Source organism: Plecotus auritus (assembly GCF_963455305.1).
Source record: "Plecotus auritus genome assembly, chromosome: 12".
Classification (NCBI taxonomy): domain Eukaryota; kingdom Metazoa; phylum Chordata; class Mammalia; order Chiroptera; family Vespertilionidae; genus Plecotus; species Plecotus auritus.
The window spans coordinates 44,569,299-44,589,606 of NC_137778.1; the positions used below are offsets into that span (position 1 = coordinate 44,569,299).

Here is a 20,308-nt window from a genome sequence, read left to right on the forward strand (position 1 = left end):
AGGCAACCACTCGATGTGTCTCTCTCACATGGATGTTTTTCCTCCCCCCACCCCTTTCATTCTCTCTAAAGAAGATCCATGGAAAAAGATCCCTGGGTGAGAATTAACACAAAGAAAACAGGGGGGAAAACCCGGATGCTGAAGCCAGGAGTGAGTCTAGAAATGTCTATAATGGGACACCTTTACGGTGAACTCTAAACACAGGGTTTGCATGGGGACGTCACAATCAGGCTCTTATCCTCCGGAGGGATCTTAGCCCCGCCCGCCAGTGCTCCCAGCCTGAGGGCCCAGCAGCTACTGAGTGACCGAGCGTAAAGGTCGGCAAAGGGCAGCCCTCCAACCTGCATTCTTAGCATTCTGTTCTCAGCCTGGCGTTTCCCATCCCTTCATCAGATGAGACTTAGGGAATGGCTACTGTGAGCCACGTGCGGGGATACAATGTTGCACAGAGCATGCGGGGATACAATGTTGCTCAGAGCATGTGGGGATACAATGTTGCACAGAGCATGCGGGGATACAATGTTGCACAGAGCATGTGGGGATACAATGTTGCACAGAGCATGTGGGGATACAATGTTGCACAGAGCATGTGGGGATGCAATGTTGCACAGAGCATGTGGGGATACAATGTTGCACAGAGCATGTGGGGCATACAATGTTGCTCAGAGCATGTGGGGATGCAATGTTGCACAGAGCATGTGGGGATACAATGTTGCTCAGAGCATGTGGGGATACAATGTTGCTCAGAGCACGTGGGGGATACAATGTTCCTCAGAGCATGTGGGGGATACAATGTTGCTCAGAGCATGTGGGGATGCAATGTTGCTCAGAGCATGTGGGGCATACAATGTTGCTCAGAGCATGTGGGGATACAATGTTGCACAGAGCACACTCTGCCCTCGCGGGGTTTACATCCCAACTAGAAATACGAGAAAAATCCCACTGGCTCCGCTTTCCGCTCACTGTGCTGACGCTGTTAATCCTACTGCACGGAATGCCTGTCGGCCAGATGTGTCTTCATTGCCAAAGGCGGGCACATGTAGTTCAAGAAACAGGCAGGGAAGCCACGTTTCAGCACCCTCTAGAGATTCTGTCCTTCGTGGGGACAGGGCCGTGTGCTGAGGAAATGGCTCCTCGGGCGAGAAAGTACCGCCTGTCTGTAGGGAGCTGGGCCTTGGCATTTCACAGGGAACCAGCCGCAAAGGAACTGAGCTGCACCCGTATGACACCATCTGAAGTGTCCGAGGTCCCGGGTAAGCAGCAAAGTTGGAATGTGAGGCTGGAGTGTGTCCTGGTGTCACCCCGCCCTCCCCAGCAGCAGCCTTCACACCCCGTCCTTCCTCAGATCAAGGACCTGCGCGACTGTGAAGCCACAACTAAGCAGCCGGTGGCCGAGGGTACAGGCGGCGAGCCCGGACACTGCCTGACCCTCTCTCCCGGAGCCTGGAGGAAGCAGTGGGACCCTCTCCCAAGGGGTGCCCGGCCCAGCGCGTTGTCCAAAAATCGTCACGTCAACGTCTTGAGAAGGTCACGAACCCCATCAAGGCCTCTCCCCTCTTCCCAGCCACCCTCTCGGGACGGTTTACCTTTTTAAATATATATCTATATCTTTTTTTACAGATATCAGAGAGGAAGGGAGAGGGAGAGAGAGATAGAAACATCAATGATGAGGGAGAATGGCTGATCGGCTGCCTCCTGCACACCCCCTACTGGGGATCGAGCCTACAATGACCAGGAATCATTGATGCTCAACCACTGAGCCATGCCAGGGGGACACGGGCCGGTTTATCTTGAACATGGAACCTCAACAGTGGCAACTTCTTTGACCCTGAATGACAGCAGATAGACCCACTGGGATGTTACGCACTGCTTCCGGCAGGAATAAGGCAAGAGAGCGGTGGGAGCAGAGAAGACGAGCAATGGAGGATGGCTCTGGGAACAAAGAGCAGAAGGAAAGCGAGGATGAGAAGGGGAGGCTGAGGCAGGAGGGGTGACGGGAGAGGAGGCCTCTCTCCCCAGTCCCTTTGCCCCGGTGGCCCCTCGATCTGTTCCCTCGGGACGACCGGGCCCTCCAGTGCCTCCCTGCCCACCTCGCTGCCTGCCTCCACCGAGGGGTTCCTACCCGCCTGAGTGGCACCGAGCAGGTTGCCTTGTGCTGGGACGGCCCCCCCATCTTTCCAGAACTTGTTCATCATCCGAAACTGAGGCTCTGGACCCACCGAACCCCCGTGAAACCAGACTCCCACTTTGTTGGTTCTTCATGACAAGACTGAATGCAACTGGAACATTCTACAGGGGTGACCTTTAAGTAGGCTGAGTCCCGGTGGGGCTGGAGCAGGGCCTCCAGGGGGGCGAGGTGAGAGGCCGGAAGCTCCTCCATCCGCTGTTCCCACAGCCCGGTGGGTCCCACCACGCAGGGGTGAGGCCGCCAACACCCTGCACAGGCCACCTGCGCCAGCGGCCCGCGCTCGTGCTGCGCAGGAGGAAGGACTAAGGACGCTGAGCTCCTGGCCGCGAGCAAATCGCACAAAGCACCCTCCTCCCGGGCGCTCCGCCACTCCTCCCGCCGCGGCTCCCGGTTTCCTGGGAAAGCTGCCTCGCGCGGTGCTGTCCCGCGTGGCTCCTCTGGCCTCACCTGGCTCCGTGGGCGCGTCCGGCCCGGGAGCTGCTGCCCTGCCCGCGGGACTCACACCGGCACCCCGGACTGACTGGCCCCAGGTGTGCGCGGGGCGGGGCGCACTGGCGCCCGGATCTTAAGTCCTGATTCAGCTCCCTCACCCGCATGAGGGACACGAGTGGCTCGGGACTGAATATATGGGTGTTGGGGTGCACTGCAGTGCCCGGCGCCCCGGGAAAAACGGGGTCCTGGTCCCTTCCAGATCAGAGGGAGACGGGCGGGGGAACCGGGCCGTGGGGTGGGGCTGGCCCGGCTAAAGGGCACCGTCTCCGTGCGCGGCGCGGCCTGGGGCCTCCGGGCTTCGAGCAAGGGCCGCCCCCTGGTCTGGTCTCCGCCCTCCCGACCGAGATGCGACCGGAAAAGCACGCGCCCCGCCCCGGGCTGTGCCGGGCCCCGACCTTCCCGGGCGACGGCGGGTAGTCAGACCCACAGGTGTGGGCGGGACGCGGGCAGGTGTGGGGGGCCTTTCTCGGCGCCGGGGCTGCTCCGGGGTGTCCTGCCGCGGGTGGGGGTCCCCGCGCCGTGGGCCTGGAGCGGGTCCTGCCCGGCGCGGGGTCTGGAATTCCAGGCTCGACAGCCCCGGTCGCTCCCGTTCCGGCCCGGCCGCCCCCGCCCCGCCCCGCCCCGCCCCGCCCCGCTCTCCTCGCCCCGGGGAGGGGCGCCCGCGGGCCGCGATGGCGTGAGCGCGGGGGGGCGGGGGCGGGGGCGGGGGCCGGGCCGGCGGGGCGGGAGCGGCGGCCTCATTGGTCGGGCGGCGACGGCCCAGCCCTCAGGCCGGCGGAGGCGGGGGCCTGGCGTGCGGGGCTGCGGGCGGACCGAGGCCCCGGGGACCAGTCGGATCGCGCCGCCCAGGGAGCGAGCTTGGAGCGTGTGCGCGGCGGCCACTCCCGGGCCCGGAGCGCGAGCCGAGAGCCAGACCCCGAGCGCAGGCCCGCCATGACCCACTTCAACAAGGGCCCGTCCTACGGGCTCTCGGCCGAGGTCAAGAACAAGGTGCGCGGGCGCGGGGGGCCCCGGGCCGGGTGGGGTCCCCGGGCCGGGCGGTGCCCCGCGCTCGGGCTTCGCGGAGTGGGACGTCGAGCGGCCGGAGTGGCCGCGCCCCCTCCCGCCCCGGGCGCCTCCTGGCTTTGTTCCCGCGCCGCGGCCGGGCGATCGGCGGGCGGGGTCCGGGCCGCCGGATGCTGCGAACGGGCCTGGGTCCCCGGGCCGGGCCGCGGCTGCGGGACCCTCCCTCCGGGCCGGGGGCGCACCCCGCGCGGCCATCCGCCCTGAGGTGGGGCCGGTGCGCGCGGCCGGGACCCGGGAACAGCCCCCGCGCCGCCGACCCCGCGCCCTCTCCCCACCCCGCACCCCCACCCCGGGCTGAGCGCAGCCGCGAGCGAAGTTAGGCGGGTGCGTGGCCGCCCCGGGCCCCCTTTGTTCCTGGGGAGGGGGACCGATCGCCCCCTCCCGCCCCCGCCCCGGACGCAGGCGCCGGAGGAGCGGACCGGGGCCCCTGCGCTTTCCCGAACCGCGGGGCGAAGCCGCGGGAACCGGACAAAGCCGCGCGCCGCTCCGGGCTGCCATCTGCGGGACTTGAGGGCTTTTGTGCTTTTTTTTTCTCATGAAAACTGAGAAGTTTGTGTCCCGGGGGCTGTAACGGTATCGGGGCGCTCCGAGGCTGCTTTTGTTCGCAGCCACCGGGCTGCGGGGCGCTCGCTTCGCCTCGGCCTCGCGGGAGGACGCGCCGGGCCGGCCGGGGACTGCGGGGCTGGGAAAGGGGTGAGGGGCCCCCTCCCCAAATCCTCCGCTTCCTGCCTCCCGCCCGCATTCCTAGCCCGTGACATCAGGCCCGGGCGGCAGCCAATCGGCGGCGCCGCGCACAGACCCTCATTGTCTGGCCGCCGCGCTGGCCGGGCCCTCAAAGCCGCCGCTGGGCGTGGGGCCGCGCCCCCGGGAGCCGGCGTCGGGGCGGCCGCGCGAGTCCCCGGCCCCGGCGGAGCGGTGCTCCCGGCGCGGGGCCGGGGCCGGGGCATCTCCCCCGCGAGCAGCCCCTGGCGGAACCCGAGGGCCTGGGCCGGCTCGCCCCGCCAGCCCCGCATCCGGTCCAATTCAGCCCTAAGACCCAGCCCGGGTCCTTCCGTCCCCCCTCCTGCAGGGCCTGCGCTGGCTCGTGCGTGGCGCCGCGTGGAAAAGTCTCCTGAACTTTTTCTTAAAGAGCTCGGGTCTGACGGACCCCAATCCCCGCCCACTGGAACCCTTGCCCAGTCCGCCGGGTTCAGGGGGTGGGTGCACCCCGGGGCCGCCGGGCCTGGGGAGAGTGGCTCTGGTTCCTGGCGGCAGGCCCCCCCCTCCCCCCCCCCCCCGAACCCCCAGCGTTGTGAACGGGGCTGACACTGGCGGTCCTTGGAGGGACTGGCCCTTCTCGGGTGTTCACATCCAGACCCTTCCTCTTGCGACTCATAAGCAGCTTCTCCTTACTGCGGGGGGGGGGGGGTGCGGGGGGAGCCGCTGTGACTGTTAGTGAAACGGGCTCAGAAACCCGTCACAGTCACGACTCCAGGCCCGTCCCCGGAGCTCCCAGCCCTCTTCCAGCAGCCCTGTCCCTCACTCCGCCCCAGCAGCCCCGAGCTGGGTGCCCATCATCATCTAAAACCTGACAACCAGGAGGGTGTGATTCTCAGGATTAAAGAAGAGCCACGCTGGCTCCCTGGCTGAGCACCAACCTATGAACCGGTTTGGGGTTCGATCCCCAGTGGCGGGGGTGCAGGAGGCAGCCGATCCCTGATTCTCTCTCAGCATTGATGTTTCTCTCCTTCTCCCTCTCCCTTCCTCTCTGAAACCAATAAAAACATGGTTTTTTTAAGGTTAAAGAAGGAAGTTGGAACAGTAACTCTAAGGAGGGTGTCTGAGGGTGGTCTCAGGGGTATTTACCACACCTCACCTGGTTCCCCCCCCCCCCCCCCCCCGCCTCCATTCTTGCTGCCCACCTGTCATTCATCCCTTGACATCGCGGTTTCACATGTGATCCCGTGTGAGTCTGTGCCGGGATCAGAATGCGATGGTCTGGTTTGCTGGGCCTCTGGGGGAGACCTCGCAGGTCGGCTGAGGGCGCCCGGGCCAGGCCCGGACTTACTGGGTGTGCACACCTCCGAGTCCCCCAGGTCACTTCTGGGCAAGGGGTTTGCTTTTTCCTTAAAACCTCCTTTAACAAATGGAAGAGGCATAGGCCCCCTGGGGGGGGCGTGTGGGGTGGGCCTTGGGGTCCAGCCACGGGGCCCTCGTCCCCTCCCTGCCACTCCCGCCTTGTGTGACGCGGGCAGGCTATGCGCTCTCTGAGCTGCAGGTTGCTGGCGGAGAGGCTGAGATGTGGGCCTGTAGTAAGTACTCCATGTCGACATTGCCGCCGTGGGTGCTTAGTAAGAGAAGTGCCTTCCGGCGCTGTATTTCCCAGACACTAAGCCGCCTCTTGAAGTTTCCCAGGTCTTTAAAGCCTTTGGTCTCTTTATATCGGGCCGTGAAAGCGTTGGGAAAGTCTTTGATCTTAGATACTTTTCCTCAGTAAAACTTCAGGGCCGAGGGGTGATCTGTAAACGTAAGATACCTGCTTGCCCAGAGGGTACTACTCGGCAGAAATACGAAGTTGCTCTTTTTTAAATAGATGGGCAGGATGTTTGAAAACGGCCTCAAAGGTAGACTCTTTCGGCCCGGCGCAGGGTCTCATCAATGGCAGCCAAAGGGTCAACCACTTGGAACCCACAAAGATCTGTCTAGAGCCCGGGATGGGGCAGTGTAGCTGCTGGGCAGGCCGTTCGGGAGCGGGAGCTGTGGGATTAGCAAGGCCCCAGGTGGAGCACCAGCAAGCGGGGAGCACCGTGTGCCTGAGGAGCGGGGAGGAAGAGGGGAGGCGGGCAGGAAGCGGGGAGCACCGTGTGCCTTAGGAGCGGGGAGGAAGAGGGGAGGCGGGCAGGAAGTGGGGAGCACCGTGTGCCTTAGGAGCGGGGAGGCTGTGTCTCCGGGGCCGGCAGGAAGCGGGGAGCACCGTGTGCCTGAGGAGCGGGGAGGAAGAGGGGAGGCGGGGAGGAAGAGGGGAGGCGGGCAGGAAGCGGGGAGCACCGTGTGCCTGAGGAACGGGGAGAGCCTGGAGGAAGCAGCCTTTCCTGACACGTGGCGGGAACGGGGCGTCGGTCCGGGGGTTCCTGGTGTGGCCGAGGCTGCGTGACAGTCTTAGCAAATGACATGGGGCACTTTTTTTTTGGGGGGGGGTGCTGGGGGGCAGTGGGAGGAGACGCTCTGGGAGGAGCTAACGGGATGTTAAGAAGCTTGGAATGGCAGGCACAGCCTAACAGCTCCCTGCCCAGGGGATGTGGGTCTGAGCTCCCAGCATCTCCGTGGTTACAGCTGCTCTCCATCCCTCAGCAGCTAGAGCCAGCCTGTAAGTCACGAGTTCAATGCCCTGTGGTGATGCCTCCGTAGCCCGGGTCCCCTGAGGCCCACCTGCCGGCGCTGACACCTGTGACCTGGAGGGGACAGTGCCCCTCTCCCGGTTCCCTTAAAGGGGCCAGCAGTAGCCCCCCTGGAGGCCTTGCTGGGACTGCCCCTGCCAGACACATCCTTTCCCTTGGCGGGGGGGGGGGGGGGTGCCTTCCAGGGTATCCTGAGCCGCCATTACACTCATCTGTGCCGTCAGAACAAATCACACCACTGGGTGCTTTTGGGGTCTCAGCCAGTCCTTCCGCCCAGGGAGCCGGCAGCTGCTTCTCGTGGAGGGGGTCTGGGGTGGGGGGTGTGGGGGGCACGTGCCTGCTGCTCCGGGCTTTAGGCCGAGAGCGCGGACCGGCGCTGGGTCCCCTGAGCCCTGGAGAAGCCCGGGGCGCTGACCCCCTCCCTGCGCGGCCAGCCTGGCCTCAGGTTGGAACCCCGGGCTGGTCAAGGCTGACTGTGGGGCGGGCGGAGCGGACAGTGGGGGGCCGTCCCAACAGAAATGCAAGCACGTCTCGCACATTTTCTAAAACCCGTCCCCGGGGGCTCGGAGGTGGTCGGTGAGAAGGGAGCGCCTGGTGGCTAAGGATGGACCCCGGAGACTGTCTGGGTCGGAACCTCGGATCTAGCTCTGACTCTGGCTGAGTAACTAACTGTGTGTGTCTCACCTGGAACGTGAGGCGGGCGGGGGGGGGGGGGGGTGTCGCCTGCCTCCCCAGGGCTGTGGGGAGACACGTGTGTATCTGTGGGCAGGTGCTGCCTGGGCTCCGCGGCCGCCTGGCACCCCCCTGCCCTGCGCTGGCCTTGCCCTGGCGGAGGGATGCGCGCTCCCCTGGCCCTCCGCCCGGTCCCAGGCCCCCGCAGCCGGGGAAGCAGGTCCCTGAGCAGAGGCTAACCCTGGGTTTCCCTCCGTGCGTGGGGGCATTTCTCCTGCGGGTTCTGGCCCCGGCCGGCCATGCGGGTGCGAGGGGCTGCAGGAGGCGCCCGGGGGACAGATGGACGGAGAGCGGGCCTGGGCGGCGGGCGCACCGTCCATCCCGCACGCGGCCTCGGCGTTCACACGTGGCTCCGCTTTGGGCCAGGGCCAGCACGCGCCGCCCCGCTGCCAACCGGGTGTGGGGGCCCCGCGCCCAAGCGCCGCCCCACGAGCCCGTCAGGCGCTGACCCAGCCACTCGCTGACCTGGGACCCCCACCCCCGGGCGCCCCCACACGCACAGAGCTCCCCCTGCCCTGCCTGCTCCTGCGTCCAGAGGCCTGCGCCCTGCATGCGCCCCGCCCCCCACCCCACCCGGCCAGGCTTCCGGCCCTGTTCTCCTCTCAGGCTCGATTCTGAACCGCTCTTCCCCTGGCGGTGGGTTCTGCCACCTTCCAGCACCTTCTAAAGCCCGGGCGGGCGGCTGCCTCCTGGCCCTGGAGGGGGCGGAGCTTCTTGGTCTGAGGCCCCTGCGCGACCCGTGGGCCTGGGGGGTGTGCGCATCGCCAGCCTCACCCGGGGCCGCCCCGGACTCCGCAGTGACTCCCTCATTACTGATCGATATTGATCAGGCAGCCTCGTTACTGATCCATACTGATCGGGCAGCCTCGTTACTGATCCACACTGATCGGGCAGCGTCGTTACTGATCCACACTGATCGGGCAGCCTCGTTACTGATCCACACTGATCGGGCAGCCTCGTTACTGATCCACACTGATCGGGCAGCCTCGTTACTGATCCACACTGATCGGGCAGCCTCGTTACTGATCCACACTGATCGGGCAGCCTCGTTACTGATCCACACTGATCGGGCAGCCTCGTTACTGATCCATACTGATCGGGCAGCCTCGTTACTGATAGATACTGATCGGGCAGCCTCGTTACTGATCGACACTGATCGGGCAGCCTCGTTACTGATCGACACTGATCGGGCAGCCTCGTTACTGATCGACACTGATCGGGCAGCCTCGTTACTGATCCACACTGATCCGGCAGCCTCGTTACTGATCCACACTGATCCGGCAGCCTCGTTACTGATCCACACTGATCGGGCAGCCTCGTTACTGATCCATACTGATCGGGCAGCCTCGTTACTGATCCACACTGATCGGGCAGCCTCGTTACCGATCCATACTGATCGGGCAGCCTCGTTACCGATCCATACTGATCGGGCAGCCTCGTTACCGATCCATACTGATCGGGCAGCCTCGTTACCGATCGATACTGATCGGGCAGCCTCGTTACTGATCCATACTGATCGGGCAGCCTCGTTACTGATCCATACTGATCGGGCAGCCTCGTTACTGATCCACACTGATCGGGCAGCCTCGTTACTGATCCATACTGATCGGGCAGCCTCGTTACTGATCCATACTGATCGGGCAGCCTCGTTATTGATCCATACTGATCGGGCAGCCTCGTTATTGATCCATACTGATCGGGCAGCCTCGTTACTGATCGGGCAGCCTCGTTACTGATAGTCTAAAGCTCCTGCGAATAGAAGAGCGGGCGGCGGCGGGGCCCCTGAGCAGGGCGGCTTTTGACGTGTTTGGAGGAGGGAACTCTCCGGGGCCGGACAGGAGTGGCCGCCAGCGAGCACGGGGCTGGCGCCGCTGAGCCTCAAGGTCCAGGCCCCGAGTCCGGTCCCCCGCAGCCCGAGGCCCTCTGACGGGCAGGGAGGGGTTCCGGGGCCCCGGCTCCTACACGGGACGGGAGGCCGGCGCTCGGGGCAGAGGTGGGGGCGGTGCAGACCCGCCGATGGGAGGGCTGGACGCCCCTGCCTCCGGCCACGGGGGCGCAGGGGACCGCCGAGCAGTGTCTCCAGGGGGCACCTTCCTTCCGGGAGGGAGGCAGGAAGGAGGAAGTGGCGATGCTTGTCTCCAGGTGGAGAGAATGGGGCAGTGTCTGAGCCCGGCAAGGTCCATCAAAGGTGCCCTTGTTCAGACAGGGGGGTGCCCGCTGGGCCAGGTGCAGGGAAGGTGCTGGGGGCGGGGTCAGGGGAGGGGCAACCTGCCGAGGGAGGAGGTTCCCAGAGACAAGCTGGCAGGAGAGGGGGGCCGAGGCTCACCCCACTCCAAGGCCATGTGGTGCTGGATGGCTCAGGCGGGGCCAGGAGACAAGGCCACGTTCCCATCTGTAACGGGGGGGCGGTGACAGGGGCCTAGGGTCTGACAGCTCACGTCCTCACCCCCGTCTCCTTGAAGGACCCTCCTAGGCTGCCCCTGAGGCTATTGCAGTCAAACAAGATGCCCGCCGGTCTGGCTCGGGGTGAGCGTCCACCTACCCACCAGGAGGTCACGGTTCGATTCCCCGTCACTGCGGGCTCCATCCCCAGCGGGGGGCGTGCAGGAGGCCAGCGATCCATGATTCTCTCTCATCACTGATGTTTCTCTCTCCCTCTCCCTCCCTCTCTGAAGTCAATAAAATAGATTTTTTAAAGTAACGTTTCATAAAGAATCGCGCAGACCAAGCCAGCCCTGGCTTCTCTGGCTCGCCGAGTGCGCGTGACCAGCCAGTTGCCCCTGGAGCTCGGGGGCAGGGTGTGCGTGCACCTTGAATAATTTGTTGATTAAGCCGGGATCTTTCGGAATCCGGATTTTCTTCTTAACTGCCCCACTTTCACCTTCTCTAAGGGCTTCCAAATCGTCAGCGACCAGAGAGAGCAGATCTGAATCTGAGTCGCCAGGCGCTCCTGGCTGAGGTCCGGGCCCAGCGGGCGTGGCTGTCCCTCCCGGCGGCGGCGGCTAGGGTTACTCCGCGGGACTCACGGAGCGCCGTGGACAGAAGGCCCTTTATCAGAAGCAAAACAAATCCGCCCCGGCTCCATCTGAGATTACTAGATGGGAGATGAAGGAGATGGCTGCCAGCGCACGGGCATCGGGTGCGGGCGCCGCGTGACCGGGGACGCTCTATACGTCCTGGCGTTTTCCTGGTCTGCTCTCCCCGCCGGCGCAGGGAAAACCACTCACTGGGTACCCACGTGCACCAGGCGTGGGCTCTGGGGGCTGGGGGACGGGTAAAGCCCCCCCCCGCCCTCAGAAAGACACGGGCAGGTCTCGGATGCGCACTGTGCGGGCCCCGGGGGGTGCAGGCCCGGCCCCCAAGGGTCCACCTCCCGGGAGTCCACTCGCCTGGCAGGGGCTCTGAGCCTGCAGCCGGCCCTGGAGGGTGGGGGTGAGGACGGAGTGGGGTCCCCCCGTTCCCGCGTTTGCCAAGGCCCCGCACACCCACCAACTATGCAGTGCATGAACCCTTTAGTGGTTACCCTCCGGTTCTTTGGGGGTAACCGCCCGCCCCTCCCCGTGTCAGTGTGAGCCTGCCGGCCAACCTCAGCTGTTCTGGACGCCGCAGTCAGATCCCCGCAGAGGGCAGGCCCCGAGGGCCGCGCTGCCCTGTCCCGCGTCAGGGACACCGTCTGCGCGAGGCCTGGGTCCCGACCTCGAGCTGTTTAACAGCGTCTTTGCTTTCACGGTCACGGCGCGCTGGGCACAGGGCTTGGTGTCCACCGACACCTGTTTGGAGGCAGGAAGCGGTGCCTGGCTGGTCCGAGGACGGGCAGCACCTGAGGGAAGGCCGGGCGGCGATGCTCCTGGGCGGGCGGGCGGGCGGGTGGGCAGAGGCCCCGCTCCACAGTCACCCGCGTGGGTGAGACGGTCACTCCCCCACCTCCGAGTCCTGGCGGAGCCGGTAACCAAGTGAGCAGGAGAGAGTGACCAGGCGTGTGGCATTGGCGTACAGGCCATGGGCCCCGGGACAGTCGGGCCTGGAGGCTCAGGTGCCGCTGCGAGCTGAGGACACGGGGGTGGGGTTCGGGGCTTCGAAGGGGAGGCAGGCAGGTCACGGGGAGACAGCAAAGCAGCTGTTGGGTAAATGAGTGTCTGCTGGGCCGCCGGGGACGGTGGACTTTGCTCACACAGGCCTCCCTGCCCCCCACACTGGCCCCCGTCTGTTAACCGCAGTAGCCTTGGCGGGGGGGGGGCGGGGGGCAGGGAGGCCAGAGGCTGAGGTTTTTGTGGGGGTTTTGGGGTTTTTTTCAGTCTTTTGTTTCTTAAAAATAACCAGCTTACAACAGTCAGGTCCCCGCAGCCTGCCCGGTGGCCCCGGAGGAGGGGACCCCTGGGAGAACGGGGCGGGTTAGGTTTCTGCCTTAGGTCACACGTTAGAGTGTTTGACGTCCGACTTCAAGGCATGTGACCTGGCAGGTGGCACCGCTGTGGACACGTGCGTCTGCAGGGGCTCCAGGGGGCGGGTCCCAGGTGGGGATGATGCTAAGCTGACCCTCCTGCTGTTCCAGGTCTCCAGGCAGCGAGGGGGGAGGAGCGGGGAGGGGTGGTGGCGAGTCCGTCTCCTGGCCTCACCCCTCCCTGGCCTCCCGCCGTTGTTCATTCTCTTTGGGGCACATTCCTTCCCACACCCACTTCACCTTCGTCTCTCGCTTTTTTTGGGGGGGGACTTCCTGCAGGGGCCACACGTGGTGGCTTGTTGAGAGGCGGGGCGCGCCTCCTGCCGGCTCCGTACAGGCCCGTCTGCCTCGGGGAGGCAGGTGGGAGGCCCGCTCTGGGCAGGGCCGCTGAAGGTCGCCAGGGAAGGTCATGTGAAATAAACCCCGAGGCAGAGTAAAGAAATGAGCTGATAAAGAACTGGGAGAGGAGATACTGAGACCAATCAGGCTGCAGGCGTGTACTCGGTGGGTTTACGCCGACTAGCGTGGCCAGGAAGGACACGTCGGCGTTTCCCGCCTGACGTCGGAAGTTACAGCTTTTTGGTGGAAATGGTGGGTGAGCTGCACTGGCCGGAGCTTCCTTTTTACACGGACTTGCTCTAGGGCCGCGTCCGACCCTCGGAAGCCGCCTGGTGGGTGGTGGGTGGTGGGTGGTGGGTGGTGGGTGAGTGTCCCCGTCTGCCTCGCTGGCTCCGACCCACTGCGTCCAGGGAGGGGAGACCTGGTGAAATAGATTCCTTTCCCAGATGGTCTCCTAAGAGTTTTCTTTTCACTTTAAACTTGTTGGTGAGAGAAGAGCACGCGTCCCTACGTCGTGAATTCTCCTGAGCGGGCGTGGCTGCAGGAAACTCACTCTTCAAAGCATCAGCAGCATTCGGGCGGAGAAGCCCAAACACACAGTCACGTGGCGTGGGCGACGCCTCCTCACGGTCCGCTCACCCCGGCGTGGGCTCTGGGGGTGCTCCTGAGCCCGCCCCCCCCCCCCCCTGCTGCCCGGAGCCCCGCCCCGCAACCAGAGCGCGTGGGGCAGGTTTGACCCGGGCCTTGCTTTTCCTCCTCGGCCTCTGAAGAGAAGAGCCACCGGAGAAGATGGGGCTCCCTTCTGGCCCCCCGCGGACGCTCTGTCGGCTCTGTGACCGCCTCGCGGCTTGGGGATGGCGGCTTGGGGAGGGCCGTGAGCCTTTCACGTCTGGAACGAAGGACACGTGGACGTGCTTCTGTCGTTTGGGCTGCTGGACAGTCGGGGTCCTTCGGCTCAGAAGCACCACCAGCCCGCACAGGCACCCCGGCCTCCAGCATCCCGCCCTCGCCACGCGGGAAGAAGGAGGGAGGGAGGGAGGGAGGGGCCTTGCAGCCTTGCTGCGGGGCCGGCGGTTCCCACGTGGCGGCGGCACTCAGCCTCCTGCTGTGCGGGCAGGTGGGGCTGGGAAAGGCCAGTCCTCCAAGGCCCCTCAGCGGCGGCCTGGCTCAGCCACGGGGCCACGCAGGACCCCCGCCCAGCCTTCCGTCACGCCTTCAGTCCCACTAAGACACGTGCCTCGCCGTTGAGAGCGCTTTGCGTGTGAAAGCAGCGCAGCCGCCCGAGAGGCCGCTTCACCGCGCTGGGCCCGGGGCTCTGGCCGGTCCGCCTCCCCGCGCCATCCACATGGAGAGACCGTCTCCAGCCACTGAGGACAGTGCAGACGGCCCGGTGAGCACCTCCCTCCGGCGCCCCCTCTACAGAGCCCCCTCTACGGAGCCCGTGGGGACACGCCCGTGTGCTGGGGCGCGTGGGCCTCCTCCTGCTTCCGGCCCTGCCTATGGCGGAGCCGCCGTCCTCCGTCCAGGGGCCCATGGCGCCCAGGCGGCCAAAGGCACACAGGAGGCCCCGGCCCTGCGCTTCGCCTGAATCGGAACCGTCTCCGCGAGGCCAACTGGGTCTGTTCCGCGTCCTAAGGCCCTGCGGGCCGTCTCTCCCCGCGGGCTGTCTCCCCCCGCAGGCCGTCTCTCTCCATGGCCGTCTCCCCCCGCAGGCCGTCTCTCCCCATGGCCGTCTCCCCCCGCGGGCCGTCTCCCCGTGTGGCCGTCTCCCCCCACGGGCCGTCTCTCTCTGTGGCCGTCTCCCCCCGCGGGCCGTCTCCCCCGCGGGCCGTCTCTCCCTGCCGGCCGTCTCTCCCTGTGGCCGTCTCTCCCTGCGTGTCATGAGCGGGGCGCCGTGGGGTCAGGCGTGTTTCCCCTCCTCGGTCCCAGCTTCTCCCCACACGCTGCCCATCTCCCGCTCACCCAGGGCGGGTTTGTTCGTCCTGACGCGCCCATGGTGCGCTGGGTCGGCCAGTGAGCGCAGTGCGAGCGAGTGACGGGCCACGGGGCGGGTGTGCGGCTGGGGGCCCGGGTGCTCACGCCGGCCCTGTGTTCCAGATCGCGTCCAAGTACGACCCGCAGGCCGAGGAGGACCTGCGCGGCTGGATCGAGGAGGTGACGGGCATGAGCATCGGCACCAGCTTCCAGCTGGGCCTGAAGGACGGCATCATCCTCTGCGAGTGAGTCTGCCCAGGCCGAGCCCCTCGGGGCCCCCCCCACCTCCCGCCCCCCACCTCCCGCCCCGCCAGGGCACTGCCCACCTCCACTGGTGCCAGGACCTACCTTCCTGCATGGGGGGCGGCCCAGCCGGCGCCTCCTGGGGCCGCGCTGAGCTTTCCTCTCCTCCTCAGGCTCATTAACAAGCTGCAGCCGGGCTCCGTGAGGAAGGTCAACGAGTCCTCGCTGAACTGGCCCCAGGTAACCCCCCCTCCCCCCTCCCTCAGGGCGGGTAACCCCCCCTCCCCCCTCAGGGCGGGTAACACCCCTCCCCCCTCAGGGCGGGTAACCCCCCTCCCCCTCAGGGCGGGTAACCCCCCTCCCCCCTCAGGGCGGGTAACACCCCCCTCAGGGCGGGTAACACCCCTCCCCCCTCAGGGCGGGTAACACCCCTCCCCCCTCAGGGCGGGTAACACCCCCTCCCTCAGGGCGGGTAACACCCCCCTCAGGGCAGGTAACACCCCCTCCCCCCTCAGGGCGGGTAACCTCCCTCCCCCCTCAGGGCGGGTAACCCCCCTCAGGGCAGGTAACACACCCCTCAGGGCGGGTAACACCCCCTCGGGGCGGGTAACACCCCCTTGGGGCAGTAACACCCCTCAGGGCAGGTAACACCCCCTCGGGGCAGTAACACCCCCTCAGGGCGGGTAACACCCCCTCGGGGCAGTAACACCCCTCAGGGCAGGTAACACCCCACCCCCCCCTCAGGGCAGGTAACACCCCTCAGGGCGGGTAACACCCCACCCCGCTCAGGTTATATATTCTTATTCACTTCAGAGAGGGAGAGGGAGATAGAAACATCAGTGATGAGAGAGAATCATGGATCGGCTGCCTCCTGCACGCCCCCCACTGGGGATCGAGCCCACAACCCGGGCCTGTGCCCTGACCGGGAATGGAACCCTGACCCCCTGGTTCATAGGTCGAGGCTCCGCCACTGAGCCCCGCCGGCCGGGCCAGGTGGTCACTCTTTAGGCAGCGAAACTCGATTACATTTTCAAAATAGACATTTTAGCAGAAGTCTGTACACGCCGGCTATGTGTTGTTTCTAACGCTTCGGTAATTCTTAGAACGAGGTCTGTGATTATTAGATGTTTCGTCTAGAAGTTTTCTTATATTTAGTCTGTCTCTCCTCCGAGAAGACTTGGCCAGTTTACACAGAGACAGGCATGCAGGGCAGAGGAGAAAGGGGGAAAGCGAGGAATTTGACGACTGTCGGGCGACAGCAGCACCAAGTCTGAGTGACACGCAGGAATGCGTGCGGTTCGGTAACACGGCACAGTTGAGCCTTCAGGGTGTGTTTTGATACAGAAGAGCATAAGCATTTAGCAGCCACAAAACCACAAATTTATATGCAAGTTAAACCCAAAACATGACGGATTATGTACCTTTTGACAAAGAACTTCAGCCTGGAAAACATGGACACAGCAATCTTAAAAGCACGCGAGGAAGATCATGTTTTTGAGAAAGAGGCCCGGCCGGCGTGCTCACTGGCTGAGCGCCGACCTGTGAACCAGGAGGCCGGGGTTCCATTCCCGGTCAGGGCACACGCCGGGGTGCGGCTGGGTCCCCGGAAACGACCAGCCGTTTCCCAGGGCGAAGGGCTCTCCTCCCCGCGCCCTCCGAGCAGCTGCCGCGAGGACGCGGGGGTCGAGGGGACCGGTGTCTCGCTGCCAGCGCCCTGTGCCTCTTTCCTTCCAGCTGGAGAACATCGGCAACTTCATCAAAGCCATCCAGGCTTACGGCATGAAGCCGCACGACATCTTCGAAGCCAACGACCTGTTTGAGAACGGGAACATGACCCAGGTGCAGACGACGCTGGTGGCGCTGGCCGGCCTGGTACGTGTGTGCCGTTGTCCGCCGCTGTCCGCCGTGCAGGTTCCGCCGCACGGGGAACGGGGCCGAGCTCGTCTTCGCTCCGGCCCCGGGAGTTCGGACGGGCAGGGCGGGCCTGTCCCCTCCGTACCCGTTAGCTTTGTGGGGGGCTGCTGAGTGCCGGTGGGGGGACCTTCGGCAAAGCTCGGCCGGCAGGCTCGGGGGCTGAGGGTGCGCTTCTGTCCAGGCCAAAACCAAAGGCTTCCACACCACCATCGACATCGGAGTGAAGTACGCCGAGAAGCAGACGCGGCGCTTCGACGAGGGGAAGCTGAAGGCCGGCCAGAGTGTCATCGGGCTGCAGGTGAGGGGGGGGCCCATCCCTGTTCAACCGCACGCGCTCCTGCCAGCGAGGCGCCGCCATCGCGGGGACGGACAGACCACGTGCAGGCTGGGGGGGGGGGGGGAGGGTCACCGTCCCCGTCCACGCTGGTGATGGCGGAGAGGAGACCCCGCCCGTCATCTGACCACAGACGTGGCTGCGGGCGGTGACTCTTCCCACCCGCACTGCTTCTCTGAAGGGGACGCACTTTATGAACCCCTAGGCCCATGGGACCGTGAGGCAGCCTTACGGAACCCCAAGACCGAGTCGTCACCCGGGGCAAGGGCTCGGGGTGTCGGCTCCGCTCCTGGGGAACCCCCAGCCCGGGTGTCTCCTCCCTTCCCTTCCTCGGGGCCTGGGAGGGTGTCTCGGGGGCACCGGCTCGGCCCCGGGGTTGGGCCTCGCCCCGGCACGCTGCCGCACGCCCCTCTCCAGACGGGCCCGTGGGCAGGAGTCAGCCGGTCACACGCTGGCAGCTCCATCGGAGGCGGCGGGAATGTTCACACGGCCGCGTCAGAGGCGAAGGAAGACGGTCCCCGGTCAGTGCACCGCCTTTCACTCGGGAGGTGCACTGGGGTGTTTCCTGCTTGTGGGTCACAGACACCACGCGCTGGGGGTGCCGGGAGGGTGCCCCGTGCTCACAGCAGACACCGAGGGGAGCCAGGGTGACCACCCCTTCCTCTGTTCACGCTCCTGTGTGTCCCCTGAATCTTGTCCAATGAGCAGGCTTCACTTTTAGTAAAGAAAGTTTTCCTTTAATCAGGCTTTTTAAGGAAAAAGGACCCAGTGTAGAAGCACAGCCACCCCAGCTGACTCACCCCGAGGCCACGGGCCCTTAGCGGGGGGGGGGGGGGGGGGGGGGGGGGGGATGCTCGTTCCTGCGGCTCTGACCGTGGACGTGGGGGTGCAGGACTGCCCTGCGGCTCTTGCCCCCTGAAAAGGGGCCGTTTGGAGGAAGGTTGAAGGGCCGCTTGTTCAGCGGCAGAGCGGACCCGTGGCGTCCGCGGCCGTATCTTACACAAAACACACGGGCGGAAATCCACGCTGTCAGCGCGCTGCGGCCAGCGCCTGCCACTGGGGAGGGAGGAGGCGGAGGGGGCTCATTTCCCATCATCCAGCCTCTGTGGCATCTTGGCGTCCGTCCGTCCGTCCGTCCGTCCTTCCTGTTGCGGGTTTCCGTGCGGTTCACGATGAGGCCTTCATAGCCAGCGGGTTGTTTGAAACCCTTCCTTTGAACGCGCCCTTCAGAGGGGCCGAGGAGACGGCGCCGTGAAGGCTGCGGCGCCGTGAAGGCTGCGGCGTCCGGGAACTGATGCCGCTCTCATTCTGTAACTTAAAGATGGGGACCAACAAGTGTGCCAGCCAGGCGGGCATGACCGCCTACGGGACCAGGCGGCACCTGTACGACCCCAAAATGCAGACGGACAAGCCCTTTGACCAGACCACCATCAGCCTGCAGATGGGCACCAACAAAGGGGCCAGCCAGGTAAGGGGGCCGCGCGCCCGCCGTCCCGGCCGCAGGCAGCTCTCCCCGGCCGGGAGCCGGCGCAGAGCAGCCGCTGCGGGCGTGGGACTCGGGCAGTAGGTTCCTTCCAGGAGCAGGTTTTGCCGGGAAAGCACAAGAGTGACAGGACCCCTCCTGCAGCCACACGTGTGCACGGCTCCTGATTCTGTGGGCCGTTAGAACGCCGGCCTGCCTGCCTCCAGCTCCAAGCAGATTGTCCGACAGTCGTGTGTGTGTGTGTGTGTGTGTGTGTGTGTGTGTGTGTGTGTGTGTTTTAATTGATTTGAGAGACAGGTAGAAGCATCAATGATGAGAGAGAATCGTCCTGGGGAGCAAGCCCGCACCCCGGGCCTGTGCCCTGACCGGGAATCGAGCCGTGACCTCCTGGCTCATAGCATAGGTCAGGGGTCCTCAAACTACGGCCCGCGGGCCAAATGCGGCCCACCGAGGACATTTATGCGGCCCGCCGGGTGCCGCTGCCTGTCCTGCTTAGCAACTGACACGTCCCGGGCCCGCAGTGCGCATAGGAATTGGTTCATAGTTTTTTTTTTAAACTATAGTCCGGCCCTCCAACGGTCTGAGGGACAGTGACCTGGCCCCCCGTTTAAAAAGTTTGAGGACCCCTGGCATAGGTTGACGCTCAGCCGTGAGCCCCGCCCGCTGGGCGGCGGCTGTCACTTCTGCCCCCGCCCAGCACTTGTAACTATGAGAGAGGGGGAGGGGGCCGAGGGGGGGAGGGCAAGCAGCCCTGCGCCGCGGTAACGTCTGTCCTTGATCCCAGGCGGGGATGCTGGCGCCGGGCACCCGGAGGGACATCTACGACCAGAAGCTCACGCTGCAGCCCGTGGACAGCTCGACCATCTCCCTGCAGATGGGCACCAACAAGGTCGCCTCGCAGAAGGGCATGAGCGTGTACGGGCTCGGGCGGCAGGTCTACGACCCCAAGTACTGCGCCGCCCCCACCGAGCCCGTCATCCGCAACGGCAGCCAGGGCACGGGCACCAACGGCTCCGAGGTCAGCGACAGCGACTCGCAGGCCGAGTACCCCGACGACGACCCCCGCGAGTACCAGTACGGCGACCCAGGCCTCGATTACTAGGCGCGGGGGCCTCCCGTCGCCGTCACTCAGCGGGAGCCCAGCTGGCCTCGCGTGACGCTTCTCCGCCCTGAAACCCTAGTGCGCTTCCTGCCACCTCCTCCTCCTCCTCCGCCCGCCGCTCCCTCCGCAGCCGCCTTCCGGGCTGGGGCAGGCCAGCCTGCAGCGCCGGGACCCCCTCGCGCTGGAGCGGAAGGCGCGGCGCGGGGCGGGTCCCCCCTGACAGATCTCTGCACCCCCACCGCCTTACGGACCCGTGTTCGCAAGCAATAGGAGGCTTTTCTCTCACAGTTAGTGTCCGGCTCCTGGCGGGGGGCGCAGCCCGCGCCTAGAGCTCAGGCGCCCGCCCGCTGAACCCCAGACGCCGCACGTTAGCCGCTCGCAGACCGAAGCCCGCAGCGTCGGTCGCCGATGGAAATGCGGGGCGGCGCTCTGGTGACGGCCAAGCCGCTCCCCCTGTGCGGGCGCCGTGGCTGCGGGCGCGGGGCCTGGGTGGCGCGTGCCCGTCCTGTTGTGCCAACGTAGCGGTGTAGACTAGCTCTGTGTCCACTGTATTTATTGCTGCGTTTCTCAGCATAAACTTATCCCAGTGTATTTTTTATAAATAAATATTTTTTTGAACATTCA

At 65.4% G+C, this 20,308-nt stretch overlaps 1 protein-coding gene across 2 annotated transcripts; it reads left to right on the top strand.

Annotated features, from left to right (window-relative positions):
- Positions 1-3,498: 3,498 nt before the first annotated feature.
- Positions 3,499-20,307, top strand: CNN3 (calponin 3). 2 transcript variants are annotated; one of them, XM_080648824.1, is made up of 7 exons: positions 3,499-3,670; positions 14,732-14,853; positions 15,025-15,091; positions 16,586-16,723; positions 16,947-17,063; positions 18,421-18,567; positions 19,367-20,307. In XM_080648824.1, exons 1-7 carry the CDS (start codon positions 3,614-3,616, stop codon positions 19,682-19,684), a joined length of 966 nt encoding a protein of 321 aa, XP_080504950.1. In that variant the 5' UTR covers positions 3,499-3,613; the 3' UTR covers positions 19,685-20,307. The 2 variants fall into 2 exon arrangements, with proteins under 2 accessions (XP_080504950.1, XP_080504951.1); XM_080648825.1 differs by lacking the exon at positions 3,499-3,670 and adding an exon at positions 13,894-14,024.
- The last annotated feature ends 1 nt before the right edge of the window (position 20,308 follows it).